Source organism: Eriocheir sinensis, unplaced genomic scaffold (assembly GCF_024679095.1).
Source record: "Eriocheir sinensis breed Jianghai 21 unplaced genomic scaffold, ASM2467909v1 Scaffold849, whole genome shotgun sequence".
In the NCBI taxonomy this organism is placed as follows: Eukaryota; Metazoa; Arthropoda; class Malacostraca; order Decapoda; family Varunidae; genus Eriocheir; species Eriocheir sinensis.
In genome coordinates this window covers 143,941-169,187 of record NW_026112218.1, presented here as the reverse complement: position 1 = coordinate 169,187, position 25,247 = coordinate 143,941, and the positions used below count along the sequence as shown (strand labels likewise).

At 45.9% G+C, this 25,247-nt stretch overlaps 1 protein-coding gene and 1 long non-coding RNA gene across 2 annotated transcripts; one reads left to right on the top strand and one right to left on the bottom strand.

Annotated features, from left to right (window-relative positions):
• Nucleotides 1-1,885: 1,885 nt before the first annotated feature.
• Nucleotides 1,886-24,923, bottom strand: LOC126994683 (uncharacterized). The gene is made up of 2 exons (XM_050853984.1): nucleotides 21,470-24,923; nucleotides 1,886-2,428 (listed from the first exon to the last, which is right to left on the bottom strand). Exon 1 carries the CDS (start codon nucleotides 23,378-23,380, stop codon nucleotides 22,196-22,198), a length of 1,185 nt encoding a protein of 394 aa, XP_050709941.1. The 5' UTR covers nucleotides 23,381-24,923; the 3' UTR covers nucleotides 1,886-2,428; nucleotides 21,470-22,195.
• Nucleotides 7,502-11,567, top strand: LOC126994684 (uncharacterized). The gene is made up of 2 exons (XR_007749466.1): nucleotides 7,502-7,757; nucleotides 11,156-11,567. It is a non-coding gene; the product is annotated as an uncharacterized LOC126994684 (long non-coding RNA).
• Nucleotides 24,924-25,247: the final 324 nt, after the last annotated feature.

The window sequence follows — 25,247 nt, the reverse complement described above, 5'->3', positions numbered from 1 at the left end:
TAACAACACACAACACTGAACAGTCACGCTTACCTGATCCAAGGCGAAGGCGAGACAGCTTGACGGTGAGGTGACCTTGTCTTCAGGAGGGGCTGCGGCGCAAATCAGCGAAGCCTTGACATCGATGTCAGGAGGCTTCTTGCGCGAGGGTGCCGAGGCGGGCGAGGGAGAGGTGGTGGCCAGCTGCCCCGCGTCAGGTGCTGAGGCGGAACCCAGCGAAGCCTTGACGTCAGGAGGCTTCTTGCGCCAGGCAGTGGGAACCGAGGTGGGCGAGGGAGACGCTGTGGCCAGCTGCCCCACGTCACTAACCTTCAGCTCCAGCGCCTCCTCCTGTGGCACCGTCAGCAGCGCCGAGGGCTCGAGCTCCCTCTTTTCCCCTGCTCCAGTGCCGGCAGCAGTACTCGGGACGCAAGGCGGCTGCGCGTCTGCGTCGTCCAGTAAGACCGCCGTGCACTCTTGCACCGTCAGGAGCGCCGGGGAGAGAGGTAAAGCCTTCTCCTTCAGGCACTCTCCTTGGTCGTGGTCCTCTCCAGCTACTGCCTGCCGAGCAGGGTCACACGGCACAGTGCTGACAGCCTCAGGGGAGGGCTGGGGCTCGGCTACCTGCGTGTCCAGGTCGCTGGTATCGAACCAGGGGCAGGCGAGACGTGCGAGGGCGAGGCGTTGGAGCCTTCCAGACTCCTTCATGGCCCTCTCGTGGGCGCGCTGAGCCTCTTGCATCTCTCGCTCGTGGGAGAGCTCAGCCTCGCGGTCTTTCCTCTCCAACTCCTCGAAGTAGGCCTCCCGCAGCAGCTCCTCGCGAACCCACGCGACGAGGTCTTGCCCCGTCAGCTCAAGGCGCTCACCCAGCTGAAACCAATACTCGGTAGAAGGCTCACGAGTAACAAATATCCTGCCTGGCTTGCCCTGCACTAACTCTGGCAGAATAAGGTGACTGAACAGCCCAAAAATCTAGAATTATCTAGAACACACTCCCCCCTAAATAACCTGAACTCACTACACAGGCTGGAGAGAGAAAACTGGCCCTAACTAGTCCGCTGCACCCTGCACAGTCCTGAGTTAACTAAAACCCAGGCTAGGGGTGACTAACTGGCAAAACTAGAGCCTTCTAGAACCCTACACAAACCTGAGTAGCTAGCTGCAGTTAGAGGTGAACTAATCTGGCAAACTAGAGCTTATGCCCAAACTCTCAACAAAAAGAGAACGCACACACCCGGTAAAATGCAGATGGCGTCTCGTCGAGCTGGTCCCTCCTCACGTTGCCGACCACAGGAGCCACGTTGTCGTCCAGCACAAGGAACGGCGACGAGGAGACAAGAAAGTGGAGCCCAGGCACGGCTACTGGAAACAGCAAACCCGAGCCTCCGTCAGGCGCGACTCGCAGACACAGGACTTATGCCTACACTCTGCCGGCGAAGCACAGGGCACCTGCTGTCTTCAGGGAGCGCGATACCTGCGGATAAGGTCACGGTAGCACTGGGGAAAGATAATCTGTCCTAATATCAAACCCTATGCTCACTGGCACTCGGGGCAATAGGAACAGAACAAAAGCTGGCACTAAAACAGAACCTATACCTAAGGACAACACACATAACTAGTCAGAGGTAAAAACTAACACTCTGCTAGCTAATAAGTCTCACTAACACAGTTATACTAAGCTGTGACCTTAAACACAGACACACCTAGCCACGTGCACACACTTACCAGCCAGAAGGAGCCCCTGTTCGGGCGCCAATTGTCACGGGGTAAAATAATGATTGAATAACAGGAGTGTGCTCACAAGGCGGTAGCTAGCCGACAAGGGTTGATTCCGCAGCTCGCCAGGAGACAACGGTGTACACACCCTGACTTGGGAGTACTAACACGACTTACCTGCTCAAATCTCCCGTGGGGTTCTTAATTACTCTCCTTATGGGGCTGGAAGGCACATACGCACAGGCAAAAGGGTTACTAATAAAGCTCGTGTACAACTATGCACTAACTTTATTACACACAAAGAAAAAACAGACAAATCTCACATACACACTCAGCTGAGCCTAGCGTTACTCGTGCTCGCACAAGACTAACCTGCCCTGGCTACACTAACAACTAGCTACTTAACTTGGTGCGGAGGGAGAAGGTAGAGGCTCGTTGCAAAGCCTTGCTCGAGGTGGCTGCAGCTTGTCCTTCCTGCCGTGGGTCCTCTCATCAGGCGCGTGATGTCGGCGGTAGATGCGGCTTTCAGGAAGAGGCCGCCGCGGACTCGACACACCCAAACTGAGACCCGGTGTGGGCTGTATCCCGAAGTGGCGAAGCCCAGGATCCCCACACTCCAGCAGGAGGAAAACCGCGTGGTGCCAAGAGGAGGCGAGAGTAGAGGAACGTCGCCACGTGACCTCACCAGACGGCGGTCAGGGGGAGAAGGAAGTCCCGAGCCGCGGCGAGTGACCTGACGGGCCCCAACTCGCCCGGCCGAGATGCAAAACGCTGCTGGCGCGGAAAAATACAACAGAGGGTGCTGACAGCACTCTGAGCAATACTGCCATAGGCAGATATCGTTACACTTTCCTGACGCGCAGCTATAACTTGCAAGTGCATGGCACCGCAATATAAACAGCGGAGCAAGCTACGTACAGACACGTAGAGGGAAGCAACAATCGCGGGCTAGCAAAACAGGCCGCGAGAAGCAACAGCCCCCATGGCGGGAAGCACAAAGACAATACAAGACTTCCTCATCAACAGAGGCGTAACTAGCTGCAGTAATGCACACACTACTATGCACCTGCAGATAGTGGAGTGGTGACTCCTGAAAGTGCGTAAGCGCAGGTAAAACACAGCGGGCGACCGGCAACGAAAATGCACGCCTTGGCATCACTACGCTCGTCGCCTAGGCATCACGTGCCGAACTAGGAAAACGCGTCAACAGTTTCCCTATTGCAAATAATATAAAAATAACTTGTCGCGAATCTAAACCGCGACAAATATCGAGGTGCTTTCATCTGCTCCTCAATATCGAGGTGCTTTCATCTACTTCTCACTATCGAGGTGCTTTCATCTGCTCCTCAATATCGAGGTGCTTTCATCTGCTCCTGAATATCGATGTGCTTTCATCTGCTCCTCAATATCGAGGTGCTTTCATCTGTTCCTCAATATCGAGGTCCTATTATCTGCTCCTCAATATCGAGGTGCTTTCATCTGCTCCTCAATATCGATGTGCTTTCACCTGCTCCTCAATATCGAGTGGCTTTCATCTGCTCCTCAATATCGATATGCTTTCACCTGCTTCTTAATATCGATTTGCTTCACCTGCTTCTCAATATCGAGGTACTTTCACCTGCTTCTTAATTTAGAGATACTTTCACCTGCCCCTCAATATCGATTTGCTTTCACTTGCTCCTCAATATCGATTTGCTTTCACCTGCTCCTCAACATCGATTTGCTTTCACCTGCTCCTCAACATCGATTTGCTTTCACCTGCTCCTCAATATCGATTTGCTTTCACCTGCTCCTCAATATCGATTTGCTTTCACCTGCTTCTCAATATCGATTTGCTTTCACCTGCTTCTCAATATCGAGGTACTTTCACCTGCTCAATATCGAGGTACTTTCACCTGCTCCTAAATATCGATCTGCTTTCACCTGCTTCTCAATATCGATGTGCTTTCACCTCCTCCTCAATATCGATGTGCTTTCACCTGCTTCTCAATATCGAGGTACTTTCACCTGCTCCTCAATATGAAGGTGCTTTCGTCTGCTGCTCGATAACCAGGTGCTTTCATCTGCTCCTCAATATCGATCTGCTTTCACCTGCTTCTCAATATCGATGTGCTTTCACCTCCTCCTCAATATCGATGTGCTTTCACTTGGTATTCAATATCGGGGTGCTTTTATCTACTCCTCAATATCGAGGTGCTTTCGTCTGCTGCTCAATAACCAGGTGCTTTCATCTGCTCCTCAGTATCGAGGTGCTTTCATCTGCTCCTCAATATCAAGGTGCTTTCATCTGCTCATCAATATCGAGGTGCTTTCATCTACTCCACAATATTGAGGTGCTTTCGTCTGCTGCTCAATAACCAGGTGCTTTCATCTGCTAATCAATAATAATAATAATAATAATAATAATAATAATAATAATAATAATAATAATAATAATAATAATAATAATAATAATAATAATAATAATAATAATAATAATAATAATAATAATAATAATAATAATAATAATAATAATAATAATAATAATAATAATAATAATAATAATAATAATAGTAATAATAATAATAATAATAATAATAATAATAATAATAATAATAATAATAATAATAATAATAATAATAATAATAATAATAATAATAATAATAATAATAATAATAATAATAATAATAATAATAATAATAATAATAGTAATAATAATAATAATAATAATAATAATAATAATAATAATAATAATAATAATAATAATAATAATAATAATAATAATAGCAATAATAATAATAATAATAATAATAATAATAATAATAATAATAATAATAATAATAATAATAATAATAATAATAATAATAATAATAATAATAATAATAATAATAATAATAATAATAATAATAATAATAATAATAATAATAATAATAATAATAATAATAATAATAATAATAATAATAATAATAATAATAATAATAATAAAAATATTGATAATAATATAAATAATAAAAATAATGATAATAATAATAATAATAATAATAATAATAATAATAATAATAATAATAATAATAATAATAATAATAATAATAATAATAATAATAATAATAGTTAAAATAAAAATAAAAATAATTATTATTGTTAGCAAATGAAAGCACCTTGATATTAAGGAGCAGATGAAAGAAACTCGATATTGAGGAGCAGATGAAAGCACCTTGATATTGAGGAGCAGAAGAAAGAAACTCGATATTGAGGAGCAAATGAAAGCACCTTGATATTAAGGAGCAGATGAAAGAGACTCGATATTGAGGAGCAGATGAAAGCACATCGATATTGAGGAGCAGATGAAAGCACATCGATATTGAGGAGCAGATGAAAGCACATCGATATTGAGGAGCAGATGAAAGCACCTTGATACTGAGGAGCAGATGAAAGCACTTCGATATTGAGGAGCAGGTGAAAGCACATCGATATTGAGGAGCAGATGAAAGCTCGTTGATATTGAGGAGCAGATGAAAGGACCTCGATATTGAGGAGCAGATGAAAGCACCTTGATACTGAGGAGCAGATGAAAGCACCTTGATATAGAGGAGCAGATGAGAGCACCTCGATATTGATGAGCAGATCAAAGCAATTCGATACTGAGGAGCAGTAGAAAGCAACTCGATATTGAGGAATAGATGGAAGCACCTCGATATTGAGGAGCAGATGAAAACACCTCGATATTAATGAACAGATATAAGCACCTTGATATTCAGAAACAGAAGAAAGCACCTTGATATTGAGAAGCAAATGTAAACCGCTCCATATTGAGGAGCAGATGAAAGCAACTCGATATTGAGGAGCAGATGATAGCACCTCGATATTCAGGAGCAGGTGAGAGCACCTTGATATTGAAGAGCAGATGAAAGCACCTCGATATTGAGGAGCAGATGAAAGCACCTCGATATTGAGGAGCAAATGAAAGCACCTCGATATTGAGAAACAGATGAAAGCACCTCGATATTGAGGAGCAGATAAAAGTACCTCGATATTGAGGAAAAGATGAAAGCACCTTGATATTGAGGAGCAGATGAACGCACCTCGATACTGAGGAGCAGATGAAAGCACCTGGTTATTGAGCAGCAGACGAAAGGACCTTAATATTGTGGAGTAGATGAAAGCACCTCGATATTGAGGAGCAGATAATAGTACCTCGATATTGATTAGCAGATGAAAGCACCTGGTTATTGAGCAGCAGACGAAAGCACCTCAATATTGTGGAGTAGATGAAAGCACCTCGATATTGATGAGCAGATGAAAGCACCTTGATATTGAGGAGCAGATGAAAGCACCTCGATACTGAGGAGCAGATGAAAGCACCTGGTTATTGAGCAGCAGACGAAATCACCTCGATATTGAGGAGTAGATAAAAGCACCTTGATATTGAATACCAAGTGAAAGCACATCGATATTGAGGAGGAGGTGAAAGCACATCGATATTGAGAAGCAGGTGAAAGCAGATCGGTATTGAGGAGCAGATGAAAGCACCTGGTTATTGAGCAGCAGACGAAAGCACCTTCATATTGAGGAGCAGGTGAAAGTACCTCGATATTGAGAAGCAGGTGAAAGCACATCGATATTGAGGAGGAGGTGAAAGCACATCGATATTGAGAAGCAGGTGAAAGCAGATCGATATTTAGGAGCAGGTGAAAGTACCTCGATATTGAGCAGGTGAAAGTACCTCGATATTGAGAAGCAGGTGAAAGCAAATCGATATTGAGAAGCAGGTGAAAGCAAATCGATATTGAGGAGCAGGTGAAAGCAAATCGATATTGAGGAGCAGGTGAAAGCAAATCGATGTTGAGGAGCAGGTGAAAGCAAATCGATGTTGAGGAGCAGGTGAAAGCAAATCGATGTTGAGGAGCAGGTGAAAGCAAATCGATGTTGAGGGGCAGGTGAAAGCAAATCGATATTGAGGAGCAGGTGAAAGCAAATCGATGTTGAGGAGCAGGTGAAAGCAAATCGATGTTGAGGAGCAGGTGAAAGCAAATCGATATTGAGGAGCAAGTGAAAGCAAATCGATATTGAGGGGCAGGTGAAAGTATCTCTAAATTAAGAAGCAGGTGAAAGTACCTCGATATTGAGAAGCAGGTGAAGCAAATCGATATTAAGAAGCAGGTGAAAGCATATCGATATTGAGGAGCAGATGAAAGCCACTCGATATTGAGGAGCAGGTGAAAACACATCGATATTGAGGAGCAGATGAAAGCACCTCGATATTGAGGAGCAGATAATAGGACCTCGATATTGAGGAACAGATGAAAGCACCTCGATATTGAGGAGCAGATGAAAGCACATCGATATTCAGGAGCAGATGAAAGCACCTCGATATTGAGGAGCAGATGAAAGCACCTCGATATTGAGAAGCAGATGAAAGCACCTCGATATTGAGGAGCAGATGAAAGCACCTCGATATTTGTCGCGGTTTAGATTCGCGACAAGTTATTTTTATATTATTTGCTATAGGGAAACTGTTGACGCGTTTTCCTAGTTCGTCACGTGACCTAGGCGCGGGGCGGGTCACGATGACTCAGCCTGTTCGTTGCCTAGGCGACGAGCGTAGTGATGCCAAGGCGTGCATTTTCGTTGCGGGTCGCCCGCTGTGTTTTACCTGCGCTTACGCACTTTCAGGAGTCACCACTCCACTCTCTGCAGGTGCATAGTAGTGTGTGCATTACTGCAGCTAGTTACGCCTCTGTTGATGAGGAAGTCTTGTATTGTCTTTGTGCTTATCGCCATGGGGGCTGTTGCCGCCCGCGACCTGTTTTGCTAGCCCGCGATTGTTGCTTCCCTCTACGTGTCTGTACGTAGCTTGCTCCGCTGTTTATATTGCGGTGCCATGCACTTGCAAGTTATAGCTGCGCGTCAGGAAAGTGTAACGATATCTGCCTATGGCAGTATTGCTCAGAGTGCTGTCAGCACCCTCTGTTGTATTTTTCCGCGCCAGCAGCGTTTTGCATCTCGGCCGGGCGAGTTGGGGCCCGTCAGGTCACTCGCCGCGGCTCGGGACTTCCTTCTCCCCCTGACCGCCGTCTGGTGAGGTCACGGGGCGACGTTCCTCTACTCTCGCCTCCTCTTGGCACCACGCGGTTTTCCTCCTGCTGGAGTGTGGGGATCCTGGGCTTCGCCACTTCGGGATACAGCCCACACCGGGTCTCAGTTTGGGTGTGCCTGATGAGAGGACCCACGGCAGGAAGGACAAGCTGCAGCCACCTCGAGCAAGGCTGTGCAACGAGCCTCTACTCTTCTCCCTCCGCACCAAGTTAAGTAGCTAGTTGTTAGTGTAGCCAGGGCAGGTTAGTCTTGTGCGAGCACGAGTAACGCTAGGCTCAGCTGAGTGTGTATGTGAGATTTGTCTGTTTTTTCTTTGTGTGTAATAAAGTTAGTGCATAGTTGTACACGAGCTTTATTAGTAACCCTTTTGCCTGTGCGTATGTGCCTTCCAGCCCCATAAGGAGAGTAATTAAGAACCCCACGGGAGATTTGAGCAGGTAAGTCGTGTTAGTACTCCCAAGTCAGGGTGTGTACACCGTTGTCTCCTGGCGAGCCGCGGGAATCAACCCTTGTCGGCTAGCTACCGCCTTGTGAGCACACTCCTGTTATTAAATCATTATTTTACCCCGTGACAATTGGCGCCCGAACAGGGGCTCCTTCTGGCTGGTAAGTGTGTGCACGTGGCTAGGTGTGTCTGTGTTTAGGGTCACAGCTTAGTAGAACTCTGTTAGTGAGACTTATTAGCTAGCAGAGTGTTAGTTTTTACCTCTGACTAGTTATGTGTGTTGTCCTTAGGTATAGGTTCTGTTTTAGTGCCAGCTTTTGTTCTGTTCCTATTGCCCCGAGTGCCAGTGAGCATAGGGTTTGATATTAGGACAGATTATCTTCTCCCAGTGCTACCGTGACTTTATCCGCAGGTATCGCGCTCCCTGAAGACAGCAGGTGCCCTGTGCTTCGCCGGCAGAGTGTGGGCATAAGTCCTGTGTCTGCGAGTCGCGCCTGACGGAGGCTCGGTGGGGTTTGCTGTGCCGTTCCAGTAGCCGTGCCTGGGCTCCACTTTCTTGTCTCCTCGTCGCCGTTCCTTGTGCGGGACGACCACGTGGCTCCTGTGGTCGGCGACGTGAGGAGGGACCAGCTCGACGAGACGCCATCTGCATTTTTACCGGGTGTGTGCGTTCTCTTTTTGTTGAGATTTTGGGCATAAGCTCGAGTTTAGCCAGATTAGTTCACCTCTGCCTGCAGCTAGCTACTCAGGTTTGTGTAGGGTTCTAGAAGGCTCTAGTTTTGCCAGTTAGTCACCCCTAGCCTGGGTTTTAGTTAGCTCAGGACTGTGCAGGGTGCAGCGGTCTAGTTAGGGCCAGTTTTCTCTCTCCAGCCTGCGTAGTGAGTTCAGGTTATTTAGGGGGAGTGTGTTCTAGATAATTCTAGATTTTTGGGCTGTTCAGTCACCTTATTCTGCCAGAGTTAGTGCAGGGCAAGCCAGGCAGGATGTTTGTTACTCGTGAGCCTTCTACCGAGTATTGGTTTCAGCTGGGTGAGCGCCTTGAGCTGACGGGGCAAGACCTCGTCGCGTGGGTTCGCGAGGAACTGCTGCGGGAGCCCTACTTCGAGGAGTTGGAGAGGAAAGACCGCGAGGCTGAGCTCTCCCACGAGCGAGAGATGCAAGAGGCTCAGCGCGCCCACGAGAGGGCCATGAAGGAGTCTGGAAGGCTCCAACGCCTCGCCCTCGCACGTCTCGCCTGCCCCTGGTTCGACACCAGCGACCTGGACACGCAGGTAACCGAGCCTCAGCCCTCCCCTGAGGTTGTCAGCACTGTGCCGTGTGACCCTGCTCGGCAGGCAGTAGCTGGGGAGGACCACGACCAAGGAGAGTGCATGAAGGAGAAGGCTTTACCTCTCTCCCCGGCGCTCCTGACGGTGCAAGAGTGCACGGCGGTCTTACTGGACGACGCAGACGCGCAGCCGCCTTGCGTCCCGAGTACTGCTGCCGGCACTGGAGCAGGGGAAAAGAGGGAGCTCGAGCCCTCGGCGCTGCTGACGGTGCCGCAGGAGGAGGCGCTGGAGCTGAAGGTTAGTGACGTGGGGCAGCTGGCCACAGCGTCTCCCTCGCCCACCTCGGTTCCCACTGCCTGGCGCAAGAAGACTCCTGACGTCAGGGCTTCGCTGGGTTCCGCCTCAGCACCTGACGCGGGGCAGCTGGCCACCACCTCTCCCTCGCCCGCCTCGGCACCCTCGCGCAAGACGCCTCCTGACATCGATGTCAAGGCTTCGCTGGGTTGTGCCGCAGCCCCTCCCGGAAGACAAGGTCACCTCACCGTCAAGCTGTCTCGCCTTCGCCTTGGATTAGGTAAGCGTGACTGTTCAGTGTTGTGTGAGGATTCCGGGCGACGCCGCCGCAGAAGGAGGCGTGTCACCCGAGGGCTTAGAGGTCGCGCCCTTGCCAGCGCCCTTGGAAAGCCCGCCCTCCGAGTTCCTTCTGGCGTGCAGCCAGACCTGCAAGTGTAGGTAGGCCGTCGTGTGTAGGTCGTCGCCGTGATTCTGTGAAACAAGTAGACACACTTCACTACACAGTGCCACACCACACTCCACACTACCACACTAAATATGGACATGTGTCCCTAGCCTTGTCTCGGGCGTCTCTGCAGCTTCAGGAGTTTTCTCCATGCTTGTTAGTAAAGGCTGGAGTTTTACACTCATCAAGCTGAAGGAGCCACCGATTACGTACACCTTGTGCTTGTGTAACTAGGTTTAGCTAGGGGTTAGTTCAAATTGTATATGTACGCTACGAGTAGCGCCCATGGTAAAATTTCATTTGCATGGGCGAATGTCGCGGTTTAGATTCGCGACAAGTTATTTTTATATTATTTGCTATAGGGAATCTGTTGACGCGTTTTCCTAGTTCGTCACGTGACCTAGGCGCGGGGCGGGTCACGATGACTCAGCCTGTTCGTTGCCTAGGCGACGAGCGTAGTGATGCCATGGCGTGCATTTTCGTTGCTGGTCGCCCGCTGTGTTTTACCTGCGCCTACGCACTTTCAGGAGTCACCACTCCACTCTCTGCAGGTGCCTAGTAGTGTGTGCATTACTGCAGCTTGTACGCCTCTGCTGTGAGGATGTTGGGCTATTGTCTTTGTGCTTCCAGCCATGGGGGCTGTTGCCGCCCGCGGCCTGTGTTGCTAGCCCGCGATTGTTGCTTTCCTCAACGTGTCTGTACGTAGCTTGCTCCGCTGTTTGTATTGCGGTGCCATGCACTTGCAAGTTATAGCTGCGCGTCAGGAAGGTGTAACGATATCTGCCTATGGCAGTATTGCTCAGAGTGCTGTCAGCACCTCTTGTATTTTTCCGCGCCAGCAGCGTTTTGCATCTCGGCCGGGCGAGTTGGGGACCGTCAGGTCACTCGCCGCGGCTCGGGACTTCCTTCTCCCCCTGACCGCCGTCTGGTGAGGTCACGGGGCGACGTTCCTCTACTCTCGCCTATCTCTTGGCACCACGCGGTTTTCCTCCTGCTGGAGTGTGGGGATCCTGGGCTTCGCCACTTCGGGATACAGCCCACACCGGGTCTCAGTTTGGGTGTGTCGAGTCCGCGGCGGCCTCTTTCTGAAAGCCGCATCTACCGCCGACATCACGCGCCTGATGAGAGGACCCACGGCAGGAAGGACAAGCTGCAGCCACCTCGAGCAAGGCTGTGCAACGAGCCTCTACTCTTCTCCCTCCGCACCAAGTTAAGTAGCTAGTTGTTAGTGTAGCCAGGGCAGGTTAGTCTTGTGCGAGCACGAGTAACGCTAGGCTCAGCTGAGTGTGTATGTGAGATTTGTCTGTGTTTTCTTTGTGTGTAATAAAGTTAGTGCATAGTTGTACACGAGCTTTATTAGTAACCCTTTTGCCTGTGCGTATGTGCCCTCCAGCCCCATAAGGAGAGTAATTAAGAACCCCACGGGAGATTTGAGCAGGTAAGTCGTGTTAGTACTCCCAAGTCAGGGTGTGTACACCGTTGTCTCCTGGCGTGCCGCGGGAATCAACCCTTGTCGGCTAGCTACCGCATTGTGAGCACACTCTTGTTATTAAATCATTATTTTACCCCGTGACAGAGCAGAACCTTTTGGACATATCCGAGCACTTACCCGAGATCATCTCCATTACAAAATGGAAAATGGAAGACAACTTTATAACATTCGAATTGATGGTGGAACCGATACCAATATAAACGGATTACGTCAGTTTATGAATTACACTCACATTAACAACACGGAATGGGCCAAGAACAGGCTGAACGCCGTATATGTATGTGATGAGAATTACGTGGGTGTGTTTTACTTTCATTTAAAAATTTTAGACATTGTGCATTGCCCAAGGAATGTCATGAACTCGAAGCGAAAGCGTTTGATATTCCGTCTTCATTCTGATATCGCGTTGATCGATGGCTTGTATACACACAACGACAATGAAAGTGTCAACTCCAAAGAAAGTCAATCAGTATCTTCTAGTCAACACCCGTCACTATTTCAAGCATCTCTGGTCAAATCAGTGTTGTCGTCTAAACTCTATCGAGGTGAATGTGTGTCTTTGTCTTCCGAAACTTCCGATTCTGAATCTAGTTCGTACTGAATGTCGTCTAACCTTGTGTGAGGTGAATGTGTGTTTGTCTTCTGAAGCTTCCGATTCTGAATCTAGTTCGTACTGAATGTCATCTAACCTTGTGTGAGTTGAATGTGTGTCTTTATCTTCTGAAGCTTCCGATTCTGAATTTAGTTCGTTCGTACTGAATGTCGTCTAACCTTGTGAGAGTTGAATGTGTGTCTTTGTCTTCCGAAGCTTCCAATTCTGAATCTAGTTCGTACTGAATGTCGTCTAACCTTATGTGAGGTGAATGTGTGTCTTTGTCTTCCGAAGCTTCCAATTCTGAATCTAGTTCGTACTGAATGTCTTCTAACCTTGTGTGAGGTGAATGCGTGTCTTTGTCTTCCGAAGCTTTCGATTCTGAATCTAGTTCGTACTGAATGTCGTCTAACCTTGTGTGAGGTGAATGCGTGTCTTTGTCTTTCGAAGCTTCCGATTCTGAATCTAGTTCGTACTGAATGTCTTCTAACCTTGTGTGAGGTGAATGCGTGTCTTTGTCTTTCGAAGCTTCCGATTCTGAATCTAGTTCGTACTGAATGTCGCCTAACCTTGTGTGAGGTGAACATGTGTTTGAAAATGCCCGATTCTTAAAATTAAGAGATGCGGGGGGTGGAGGGTAAGCGGGGGTGTAAGGGCTATGGGGTTTTTTTGACGACGACCTCCCCAGCGTTACCAGTGACGGTCCTAAGTCACCTTAGTAGCGCATCTAGCGTGTAGCGAAGTGCCTTGAGCACACCTGTGAACATATAGGGTGACGAGCGCGACCGATTCTGCCTCCCGAATGGTCCAAATCGTCGACCGTCGTGACCGAAACCCATCCGTTAAAATAGTTCAGTTATCCCTACGCTCCAAATCGGGAGGAGGTAGCGTCGCATTCTGACTTTCAGTGGTAACTCACGATATCGGCGCGCTCGCGTCACGCATTTCATCCCTAACAGATGCAGAATCGGGCGGTCCGGTCGCCCGGTTTGAGCCGTAAGTGGACTTTTTAGGGGGGGGAACACCTCATCGGGTCACTCCCGGCCAGTTAGCCGAGAGTTTCCCAAAAGTTTCAATGCTAATTTTGAAAACGAAATTCATGTTTTTCACAATGCACTCACCGTACCTGCCGAAGCAAACGGGAGCGGTGGCGGCAGCGTTGGTAGCAGTCAACACAACACTCCTAACTTCTACAAGAGAAAATCTACTACGACGCAAATTCAGGTTAACAAAAAGAAACAAAAGCTTGATGATTTTGATGAGACTTCTTCTCTACTTTCGCGCAACAACAACAGCAACTTAGAGAAAACGTCTTAGTCGATAGGGTGTTCGGTTTCACCGATCGGCCTTATGGATTTTCATTTTGTCTTAGAATGGCAGATGGTTCTATCTTTGATCCGATTTATGCGGCGCAACGATTCAACGAAAGTCTCATCGACCCCTACAGGAAAAGAATAGTCCCGGTCGACCGGAAAAGATCTCCAGATTTAAGATCTGTAAGATTGATATCAGATCCTAGCGATTGTGATTGTGCTTGTGGTTGACTATCAGTTCCTACAAGTTGTGGTTGAACATTAGTACCTAATGATGTTATATTTATTTTTTGTACATCTTCTTGATTCTTTTTTATTTGATCAAGTTGATTTTTCAAATCTTCAAAATTGGCACTCATTTGATCAAAAATTATTTTTTTTCTATCTAAACTTTCATTCCGTAATTTTTCATAATGATTTTTTTCCTTTTCCATAATGCATAATCGAAAATATTTTTCTCCAACATCAATGAGTGTCTGCAATGCCACATCTAATGGAACGTCAAAATCCGTTTGGTATTCCTCTAATTGTTTTAAATACGGTGCAATTGCGTTTTGTTCGTAGGTAGTGAATATTTGCTCATTCATATCGTTTTTAAACATAGTAAAAAACGCCAAACACTCCTCATCTAACAATCTTATACTTCAAATTTTGTTCACCAGAATCTTCAATAATTGCATTGATACTTTTTCAAAGGAATCAACCTCGGCACCCAATTTAAACATTTTAACGACTGAACTCAAATCGGACGCGACTACTTGCAGATTTAACACTTGATCGGTTATGGGTTGTTCTTTGTTCAAGTTAAATTTTGAAATATCAATATCGAATAATTTAATCAATTTATTAATGCTGTCAGAAGAACTATCATTCTCATCTGACATCTCTTGGTTTATATTTAAATGATTCAAGAAATAAAGCAACCAATTTTGATTAGAAATTTTGTATTTTTCAAACAATTGATTCTTAATTTTTGGATTATTGAGATGAGGATTAATGATGTTGAGAAATTGTTTAATCAGGATAGTATTATATTTTATCTTCAGATTGTAATATCGACTCAACCTATCTTTATCTAATAAAGATTCGTATTTTATCTTGAGCAAGTTGTATAATCTGATAATTTGAATTCGAGATTGTAGTGATTCATCATTTAGTAGTGAATTCAAAGTTTGTATTATTTCATTTGTATTAAGGTCAGAATTACCAACTAAACTTAATACGTTATTTATTAATTGTCGAACATCAATTCCACTATACATGACATTGATAATGTCATTAACACTATCTTGAAAATATTGCATAGTTTTGCTAATTTCCTCAGAAGAGCCATTGCTCTTTCATAACTTTGACAGTTAGACTTTTTGAATCTGAATATAGTTCGAACCAAATGTAGTCTAACCTTGATTGAGGTGAATGTGTGTTGCTTGCAATTCTGAAATCTTCCAATGTTCAGAATCTTTTTACTGAACAGTTATAGCTTCCAATTCTGAATTTTGTTCGTACTGAATGTAGTCTAACCTTATGTGAGGTGAATGTGTGTTTTTGTCTTGCGAAGCTTCCAATTCTGAATTTAGTTCGTACTGAATGTAGTATAACCTTATGTGAGGTGAATGTATGTTTTTGTCTTCCGATGGTTTAGATTCTGAATTTAGTTCCTCAATAGAGTATGAACGACATCAGAAGTTGTACATAATATATCAGAAGAGCAATTGCTCTCTCATAACTTTGACAGACTTTCTGAATCTGAATATAGTTCGAACTAAATGTAGTCTAACCTTGATTGAGGTGAATGTGTGTTGCTTGCAATTCAGAAATCTTCCAATGTTCAGAATCTTTTTACTGAACAGTTATAGCTTCCAATTCTGAATTTAGTTCGTACTGAATGTAGTTTAACCTTATGTGAGGTGAATGTGTGTTTTTGTCTTGCGAAGCTTCCAATTCTGAATTTAGTTCGTACTGAATGTAGTCTAACCTTATGTGAGGTGAATGTGTGTTTTTGTCTTCCGATGGTTTAGATTCTGAATTTAGTTCGAACTGTGTATTACGACTAGACAGAATCAGACGCTCGGGAAGAAAAAAACACACATTCACCTCAATAGAGTATGAACGACATTCAAAAGTTGTACATAATATATCAGAAGAGCAATTGCTCTTTCATAACTTTAACAGTTAGACTTTCTGAATCTGAATATAGTTCGAACTAAATGTAGTCTAACCTTGATCGAGGTGAATGTGTGTTGCTTGCAATTCTGAAATCTTCCAATGTTCAGAATCTTTTTACTGAACAGTTATAGCTTCCAATTCTGAATTTAGTTCGTACTGAATGTAATCTAACTTTATGTGAGGTGAATGTGTGTCTTTCATAACTTTTGACAGTTAGACTTTCTGAATCTGAATATAGTTCGGACTAAATGTAATCTAACCTTGATTGAGGTGAATGTGTGTTGCTTCCAATTCTGAAATCTTCCAATTCTGAAATCTTGCAATGTTCAGAATCTTTTTACTGAACAGTTATAGCTTCCAATTCTGAATTTAGCTCGTACTGAATATAATCTAACCTTATGTGAGGTGAATGTGTGTTTTTGTCTTCCGATGCTTCCAATTCTGAATTTAGTTCGAACTGAATGTAGTCTAAACTCTATTGAGGTGAATGTGTCTTTGTCTTTGAAGCTTCCGATTCTGAATTTAGTTCAAACTAAATGTAGTCTAACCTTGATTGATGTGAATGTGTCGCTTCTAAAGCTTCCGATTTTAGTTCGAACTGTGTATTACGAATACACAGAATCGGACGCTCACCTCAATAGAGTATGAACGACATTCAGAAGTTGTACATAATACGAATAGACAGAATCGGACGCTCGGAATGAAAAAAACACACATTCACCTCAATAGAGTATGAACGACATTCAGAAGTTGTACATAATATATTAGAAGAGCAATTGCTTTACATTCATCTCGATATAATTTAGACGACATACAGTTTTATAGTGAGATAGGTTAAATTATTTAATTCATTTCATGTTTAGATTATTTATTGTTTGTTGTTATGTTTGATGATGCTGAACTGCGATGAAAAGTTCAGCCAAGATGAGTCAGTTGTTGCAGTGGCGGAAGAATACAGTATCTGCGACGGGATGGATGGGATGTACGTATTGAAGATCCGACGTTATCTTTGATCAAATATCTCTTTGAGATCAAATGGACAGGACACGGGACGGAACAACACCCTTCACCTACGGTGATTTTAAAGAGACACATGTTCTTTCTGAACGACGAGCTTTGAGTCTGGTGTTTCTCTTTGGTTTGATGATATTGTTTCTTTTGTTTTTAATAAGGCTAGATGTTGATGTCAAAGTAGATCATGTCAACAGGTACATGAAGATCGTTGAAAAAACACCTCCTGTTTTTTTAAATACTGTCGTGAGTGCTTTAGATGGATTCAAAGACCTTCCTTTTTCCTCAAAGATAAATATTGACGAATATGTCTACTACCAACAACATCCAGGACAAGTAGTGGATCGATTGGGATTCCTTTGATGTTGGACATGATGTACAATCCTCCTTGACTACGATTAAGCAGGTCAAGGTAATTGGCTCCAGATGGTTTTCCGCCACATTGTAAATACGAGCTACCAGTCAGAGGACACATGGGTTGCAGTAATAAAGCGTAGCGGGGACTTTGTAGGTTTTGCTTGTTCAGTCTCTCGTTAGAGGCAATCTGATGGTTCCACCAACATAATATGTCGCATTTTCTCAGACAATCTACTAACACTGAGTTCCTTATTAAATCCATGGACCAATGAAGCACTAACACATCTTTATCAAAGTATGGGGATGAAAACAAGTCTATCAATAGCTTCTTCAAAGAATCACTACTTAACGCCTTGTCCAATATACAGGCATTGATCATGATCTTGGGTTTGTCTATCTTCTGCACTTCCCTTAACTTCCTCTCGTTTTCTTCATCATCGTCGTTTTTTCATTTTTTATTCATTTCGTCAGTTCGTTTTTCTTCTTCTCTTTGTAGAGTTGTTCCCTACCCATTTCAAACACTTGTTGAATCCTTCCAAAGAAGTGAAACTATCTCCGACGTCTAGAATAACACTATCGAAGAAAGGCCGAGCGTAGGGGTGACTGAACTATTTTTACGGATGGGTTTCGGTCACGACGGTCGACGATTTGGACCATTCGGGAGGGAAAATCGATCGCGCTCGTCATCCAATATTGCTTAAAGCACTTCGCTACACGCTAGATGCGCTACTAAGGTGACTTAGAACCGTCGCTGGTAACGCTGGGGAGGTCGTCGTCAAAAACCCCCCATAGCCTGTACACCCCCGCTGACCCTCCAACCCCCACATCTCTTAATTTTAGGAATCGGACGTTCTCAAACACACATTTACTTTATATATATATATATATATATATATATATATATATATATATATATATATATATATATATATATATATATATATATATATATATATATATATATATATATATATACTATCAGAATCGGACGCTATGAAAGACAAAAACAGTATTGTGTACTATCAGAATCGGACGATCCGAAAGACAAGAACACACATTCACCTCGAAAGAGTTTAGATGACCTCGACATTTCAATGTCATCTAACCTTAACCGAGGTAAATGTGTTTTAGTCTTCCGGAGCTTCCGATTCTGTTAACACTCAAGTTAAGAATTGGATGCATCTCAAGAGAAAAACACACATTCACCTTAATAGAGTTTAGACGACATTTCAATGTCATCTAACCTTAACCGAGGTGAATGTGTTTTAGTCTTCCGGAGCTTCCGATTCTGTTAACACTGAAGTTAAGAATTGGATGCATCTCAAGAGAAAAACACACATTCACCTTAATAGAGTTTAGACGACATTTAAATGTCATCTAACCTTAACCGAGGTGAATGTGTGTTTTAGTCTTCCGGAGCTTCCGATTCTGTCAACACTCAAGTTAAGAATTGGATGCATCTTATTTAGTTCGTACTAAATGTGGTCTAACCTTGATTGAGGTGAATATGTGTCTTTGTCTTGCGAAGCTTCCAATTCTGAATTTAGTTCGTACTAAATGTAATCTAACCTTGTGTGAGGTGAATGTGTGTTTTTATCTTCCGATGCTTCCGATTCTGAATTTAATTCTTACTAAATGTGGTCTAACCTTGATTGAGGTGAATGTGTGTCTTTGTCTTGCGAAGCTTCCAATTCTGAATTTAGTTCGTACTGAATGTTGTCTAACCTTAAGTGAGGTGAATGTGTGTCTTTGTCTTGCGAAGCTTCCAATTCTGAATTTTGTTCGTACTGAATGTTGTCTAACCTTAAGTGAGGTGAATGTGTGTCTTTGTCTTTCGAAGCTTCCGATTCGTTAACACTCCAATTAAGTAAATTAAATGTCAGTGTGTCCGTGACTTGTAGTTGTAGTTCGAGTTAACTTTTAGTTCTTGCAGTTGATTTGAAAGATCTCAGTGTGGACACGCTACATGTAATGCATAATTTACAATTGATCTGCACTTTAATTCTGAAAAGCCCTCCGGAGATAACTTCAGAGTTGCCGAACGTCGCCGTGTCGCTATTCTCTCGATAATGAGGTTCGTGACGGATGTGACGTGGATTCGAGAAGTTTCGTGCCGAATTGCACCGGTCACTTTGATTCTGAAAAGCCCTCCGGAGGTAGCTTCAGAGTTAAAAACGACTGCCGAATGTCGCCATACAATTATTCATACCTCTAGCTCGTTCACTTCTTCTAGAAGGTTCGATGGAAATCCCTTATGGTTGCCAATTCTCACCGATGTCTTTAATTCTGAAAAGCCATCCGGAGATAGAGCTTCAGAGTTCTTTTTAGCTGCCAAATATCGCTATAGGGTTATTCATGGTTCGCTTTCTTTTTCTCTCTCGCTTGGTAATGGAAATACCCCTGTTGTTGCTGTGCATGTGATCGGAAGTTGCCAAATCTCGCCAGTGTCTTTAATTCTGAAAAGCCCTCTGGAGATAGCTTCAGCACTCTAAATAAATGCCAAATACCACCATACAGCTAATCTTAGGTCGCTCTCTCTTCGTCACAATCATTTTAACCGAACCCGATGACTTATTTTGGAAAGGCTCCAGAAATACAATGACTATTACAGTTCGACTTACCAATGAGGACAATGTTCGTGATTATACACTCGCATGGTTCACCGTTGATAAAGAAGTTGAAAAGGATTGTCGTTGTGTCAAAGGAGTATTTAGTCTCTTATTGGAACATGAATTTAGTTTGAGAATTGAATTGAACCATTTATCGGAAGATTTCAAAAATCAATTTTTAGACCTGAATACAAACGCTTCATTTTTTTTTATTATTCTGCAAATATAAGAGCCGATTCCAAAATCGTGTACGATGTTCAAGAATTTGACAATTTTGACAGGAGATGTATTAAAAATCTGACCGCTCCACCGATGTATTCTAACTGGTACATTACAAACGCTGAACGTCACATGAAATTCATGAATTCATCTTTAATGTTTTATCCTTTGTATGACACACACAATTACAACACACTTCAACAAGTTTCACGTGTGTTGAGTCGTGACCGCATCACCAATCTCATCTGTGTTAATGTCTACAATCATTCTACTGTTATTAATTTCTTTTTTAACTGGCATATGTATGTTAACATTGTACCTATTTCATCCGAAAGGATTGAATCTGAACTGAATGTTATTACCATCAACAGGACTGTCTATGTCAAAGAAGAATTAAAGGCTGGAGTCAGCGTTTATTCTATCTTGGCATTTTTAATTGTTATTTGTTTACTGGTTTATGTTACTTCTATTGTCTTTGTAGTATTTAGAACTACATGAAGATTGTTATCACGGAATCGTACTTTTTGAATCATTGACGGGCATGTCCAGATTGTACGAGTGTAACAACGCTTCATGTAACACTTTGGAGAATAATTGTTGTTGTTGGTTTTTCCCTCTTACTGTCTGACATGGCTTTTTCAGGAGCATGGAGGAAGACTCGCTTATCATGGACATGTATTTCATGAAATTGATGATGGAACAAAAAACTTCTTGAATGACAACATTGACTCCTTTCTGCATAGCCGCATGGATAGTCTCTTGATTTAGGTTCCAATTTTCAGTAAAGGCATGTTTGTCACGGGGTAAAATAATGGATTAATAACAGGTGTGTGTTCACAAGGCGGTAGCTAGCCGACAAGGGTTGATTCCCGCGGCACGCCAGGAGACAACGGTGTACACACCCTGACTAGGGGTACTAACACGACTTACCTGCTCAAATCTCCCGTGGGGTTCTTATTTACTCTCCTTATGGGGCTGGAAGGCACATACGCACAGGCAAAAGGTTTACTAATAAAGCTCGTGTACAACTATGCACTAACTTTATTACACACAAAGAAAACACAGACAAATCTCACATACACAATCAGCTGAGCCTAGCGTTACTCGTGCTCGCACAAGACTAACCTGCCCTGGCTACACTAACAACTAGCTACTTAACTTGGTGCGGAGGGAGAAGAGTAGAGGCTCGTTGCACAGCCTTGCTCGAGGTGGCTGCAGCTTGTCCTTCCTGCCGTGGGTCCTCTCATCAGGCGCGTGATGTCGGCGGTAGATGCGGCTTTCAGAAAGAGGCCGCCGCGGGCTCGACACACCCAAACTGAGACCCGGTGTGGGCTGTATCCCGAAGTGGCGAAGCCCAGGATCCCCACACTCCAGCAGGAGGAAAACCGCGTGGTGCCAAGAGGAGGCGAGAGTCGAGGAACGTCGCCCCGTGACCTCACCAGACGGCGGTCAGGGGGAGAAAAAAAGTCCCGAGCCGCGGCGAGTGACCTGACGGTCCCCAACTCGCCCGGCCGAGATGCAAAACGCTGCTGGCGCGGAAAAATACAACAGAGGTGCTGACAGCACTCTGAGCAATACTGCCATAGGCAGATATCGTTACACTTTCCTGACGCGCAGCTATAACTTGCAAGTGCATGGCACCGCAATATAAACAGCGGAGCAAGCTACGTACAGACACGTAGAGGAAAGCAACAATCGCGGGCTAGCAACACAGGCCACGGGCGGCAACAGCCCCCATGGCGGGAAGCACAAAGACAATACAAGACTTCCTCATCAACAGAGGCGTAACTAGCTGCAGTAATGCACACACTACTACGCACCTGCAGAGTGGAGTGGCGACTCCTGAAAGTGCGTAAGCGCAGGTAAAACACAGCGGGCGACCCGCAACGAAAATGCACGCCTTGGCATCACTACGCTCGTCGCCTAGGCAACGAACAGGCTGAGTCATCGTGACCCGCCCCGCGCCTAGGTCACGTGACGAACTAGGAAAACGCGTCAGCAGCTTCCCTATAGCAAATAATATAAAAAAATAACTTGTCGCGAATCTAAACCGCGACATTCGCCCATGCAAATGAAATTTTATCATGGGCGCTACTCGTAGCGTACATATACAATTTGAACTAACCCCTAGCTAAACCTAGTTACACAAGCACAAGGTGTACGTCATCGGGTGGCTCCCTTCAGCTTGATGAGTGTAAAAACTCCAGCCTTTTACTACAAGCATGGAGAAAACTCCTGAAGCTGCAGAGAGGCCCGAGACAAGACTAGGGACACATGTCCATATTTAGTGTGGTGTGGCACTGTGTAGTGAAGTGTGTCTACTTGTTTCACAGAATCACGGCGACGACCTACACACGACGGCCTACCTACACTTGCAGGTCTGGCTGCACGCCAGAAGGAACTCGGAGGGCGGGCTTTCCAAGGGCGCCTGGCAAGGGCGCGACCTCTAAGCCCTCGGGTGACACGCCTCCTTCTGCGGCGGCGTCGCCCGGAACCCTCACACAACACTGAACAGTCACTCTTACCTAGACCACGGCGAAGGCGAGACAGCTTGGCTGTGCGGTGGCCTTGTTTTCCGGGAGGTGCTGCGGCGCAACCCAGCGAAGCCTTGACATTGATGTCAGGAGGCTTCTTGCGCGTGGCCGTGGATTCCGAGGCGAGCGAGGGAGAATCAGGAGGCAGCTGCCCCGCGTCAGGAGGTGCTGAGGCGCAACCTAGCGAGGCCTTGACGTCTATGTCAGGAGGCTTCTTGCGCGAGGCAGTAGGAACCGAAACGGGCGAGGGAGAGGCGGTGACCAGCTGCCCCGCGTCACTAACCTTCAGCTCCAGCGCTTCCTCCTGTGACACCGTCAGCAGCGCAGAGGGCTCGAGATTCCCCTCTTCCTCTGCTCTGGCACCAGCAACCGTACTCGAGACGCAAGGCGGCTGCGCGTCTGCGTCGTCTACCGGGACCACCGTGCATTCCTGCACCGTCAGGATCGCCGGGGAGAGAGGCAAAGCCTCCTCCTGCAGGCACTCTCCTTGGTCGTGGTCCTCCCCAGCTACTGCCTGCCGAGCAGGGTCACACGGCACAGTGCTGACAACCTCAGGGGAGGGCTGGGGCTCGGTTACCTGCGTGTCCAGGTCGCTGGTGTCGAACCAGGGGCAGGCGAGACGTGCGAGGGCGAGGCGTTGGAGCCTTCCAGACTCCTTCATGGCCCTCTCGTGGGCGCGCTGAGCCTCTTGCATCTCTCGCTCGTGGGAGAGCTCAGCCTCGCGGTCTTTCCTCTCCAACTCCTCGAAGTAGGCCTCCCGCAGCAGCTCCTCGCGAACCCACGCGACGAGGTCTTGCCCCGTCAGCTCAAGGCGCTCACCCAGCTGAAACCAATACTCGGTAGAAGGCTCACGAGTAACAAACATCCTGCCTGGCTTGCCCTGCACTAACTCTGGCAGAATAAGGTGACTGAACAGCCCAAAAATCTAGAATTATCTAGAACACACTCCCCCTAAATAACCTGAACTCACTACACAGGCTGGAGAGAGAAACTGGCCCTAACTAGACCGCTGCACCCTGCACAGTCCTGAGCTAACTAAAACCCAGGCTAGGGGTGACTAACTGGCAAAACTAGAGCCTTCTAGAACCCTACACAAACCTGAGTAGCTAGGTGCAGGCAGAGGTGAACTAATCTGGCTAAACTAGCTTATGCACAAATCTCAACAAAAAGAGAACGCACACACCCGGTAAAAATGCAGATGGCGTCTCGTCGAGCTGGTCCCTTCTCACGTCGCCGACCACAAGAGCCACGTGGTCGTCCCACACAAGGAACGGCGACGAGGAGACAAGAAAGTGGAGCCCAGGCACGGCTACTGGAACGGCACAGCAAACCCCACCGAGCCTCCGTCAGGCGCGACTCGCAGACACAGGACTTATGCCCACACTCTGCCGGCGAAGCACAGGGTACCTGCTGTCTTCAGGGAGCGCGATACCTGCGGATAAAGTCACGGTAGCAGTGGGAGAAGATAATCTGTCCTAATATCAAACCCTATGCTCACTGGCACTCGGGGCAATAGGAACAGAACAAAAGCTGGCACTAAAACAGAACCTATACCTAAGGACAACACACAAAACTAGTCAGAGGTAAAAACTAACACTCTGCTAGCTAATAAGTCTCACTAACACAGTTATACTAAGCTGTGACCTTAAACACAGACACACCTAGCCAAGTGCACACACTTACCAGCCAGAAGGAGTCTCTGTTTCGGGCGCCAATTGTCACGGGGTAAAATAATGGATTAATAACAGGTGTGTGTTCACAAGGCGGTAGCTAGCCGACAAGGGTTGATTCCCACGGCTCGCCAGGAGACAACGGTGTACACACCCTGACTAGGGGTACTAACACGACTTACCTGCTCAAATCTCCCGTGGGGTTCTTATTTACTCTCCTTATGGGGCTGGAAGGCACATACGCACAGGCAAAAGGTTTACTAATAAAGCTCGTGTACAACTATGCACTAACTTTATTACACACAAAGAAAACACAGACAAATCTCACATACACAATCAGCTGAGCCTAGCGTTACTCGTGCTCGCACAAGACTAACCTGCCCTGGCTACACTAACAACTAGCTACTTAACTTGGTGCGGAGGGAGAAGAGTAGAGGCTCGTTGCACAGCCTTGCTCGAGGTGGCTGCAGCTTGTCCTTCCTGCCGTGGGTCCTCTCATCAGGCGCGTGATGTCGGCGGTAGATGCGGCTTTCAGAAAGAGGCCGCCGCGGACTCGACACACCCAAACTGAGACCCGGTGTGGGCTGTATCCCGAAGTGGCGAAGCCCAGGATCCCCACACTCCAGCAGGAGGAAAACCGCGTGGTGCCAAGAGGAGGCGAGCGTCGAGGAACGTCGCCCCGTGACCTCACCAGACGGCGGTCAGGGGGAGAAAAAAAGTCCCGAGCCGCGGCGAGTGACCTGACGGTCCCCAACTCGCCCGGCCGAGATGCAAAACGCTGCTGGCGCGTAAAAATACAACAGAGGTGCTGACAGCACTCTGAGCAATACTGCCATAGGCAGATATCGTTACACTTTCCTGACGCGCAGCTATAACTTGCAAGTGCATGGCACCGCAATATAAACAGCGGAGCAAGCTACGTACAGACACGTAGAGGAAAGCAACAATCGCGGGCTAGCAACACAGGCCACGGGCGGCAACAGCCCCCATGGCGGGAAGCACAAAGACAATACAAGACTTCCTCATCAACAGAGGCGTAACTAGCTGCAGTAATGCACACAC

Excerpts from the sequence above, each read along its gene's own strand:
- LOC126994683 (XM_050853984.1), bottom strand. The coding sequence starts at position 23,380 with ATGTTTGTTACTCGTGAGCCTTCTACCGAGTATTGGTTTCAGCTGGGT.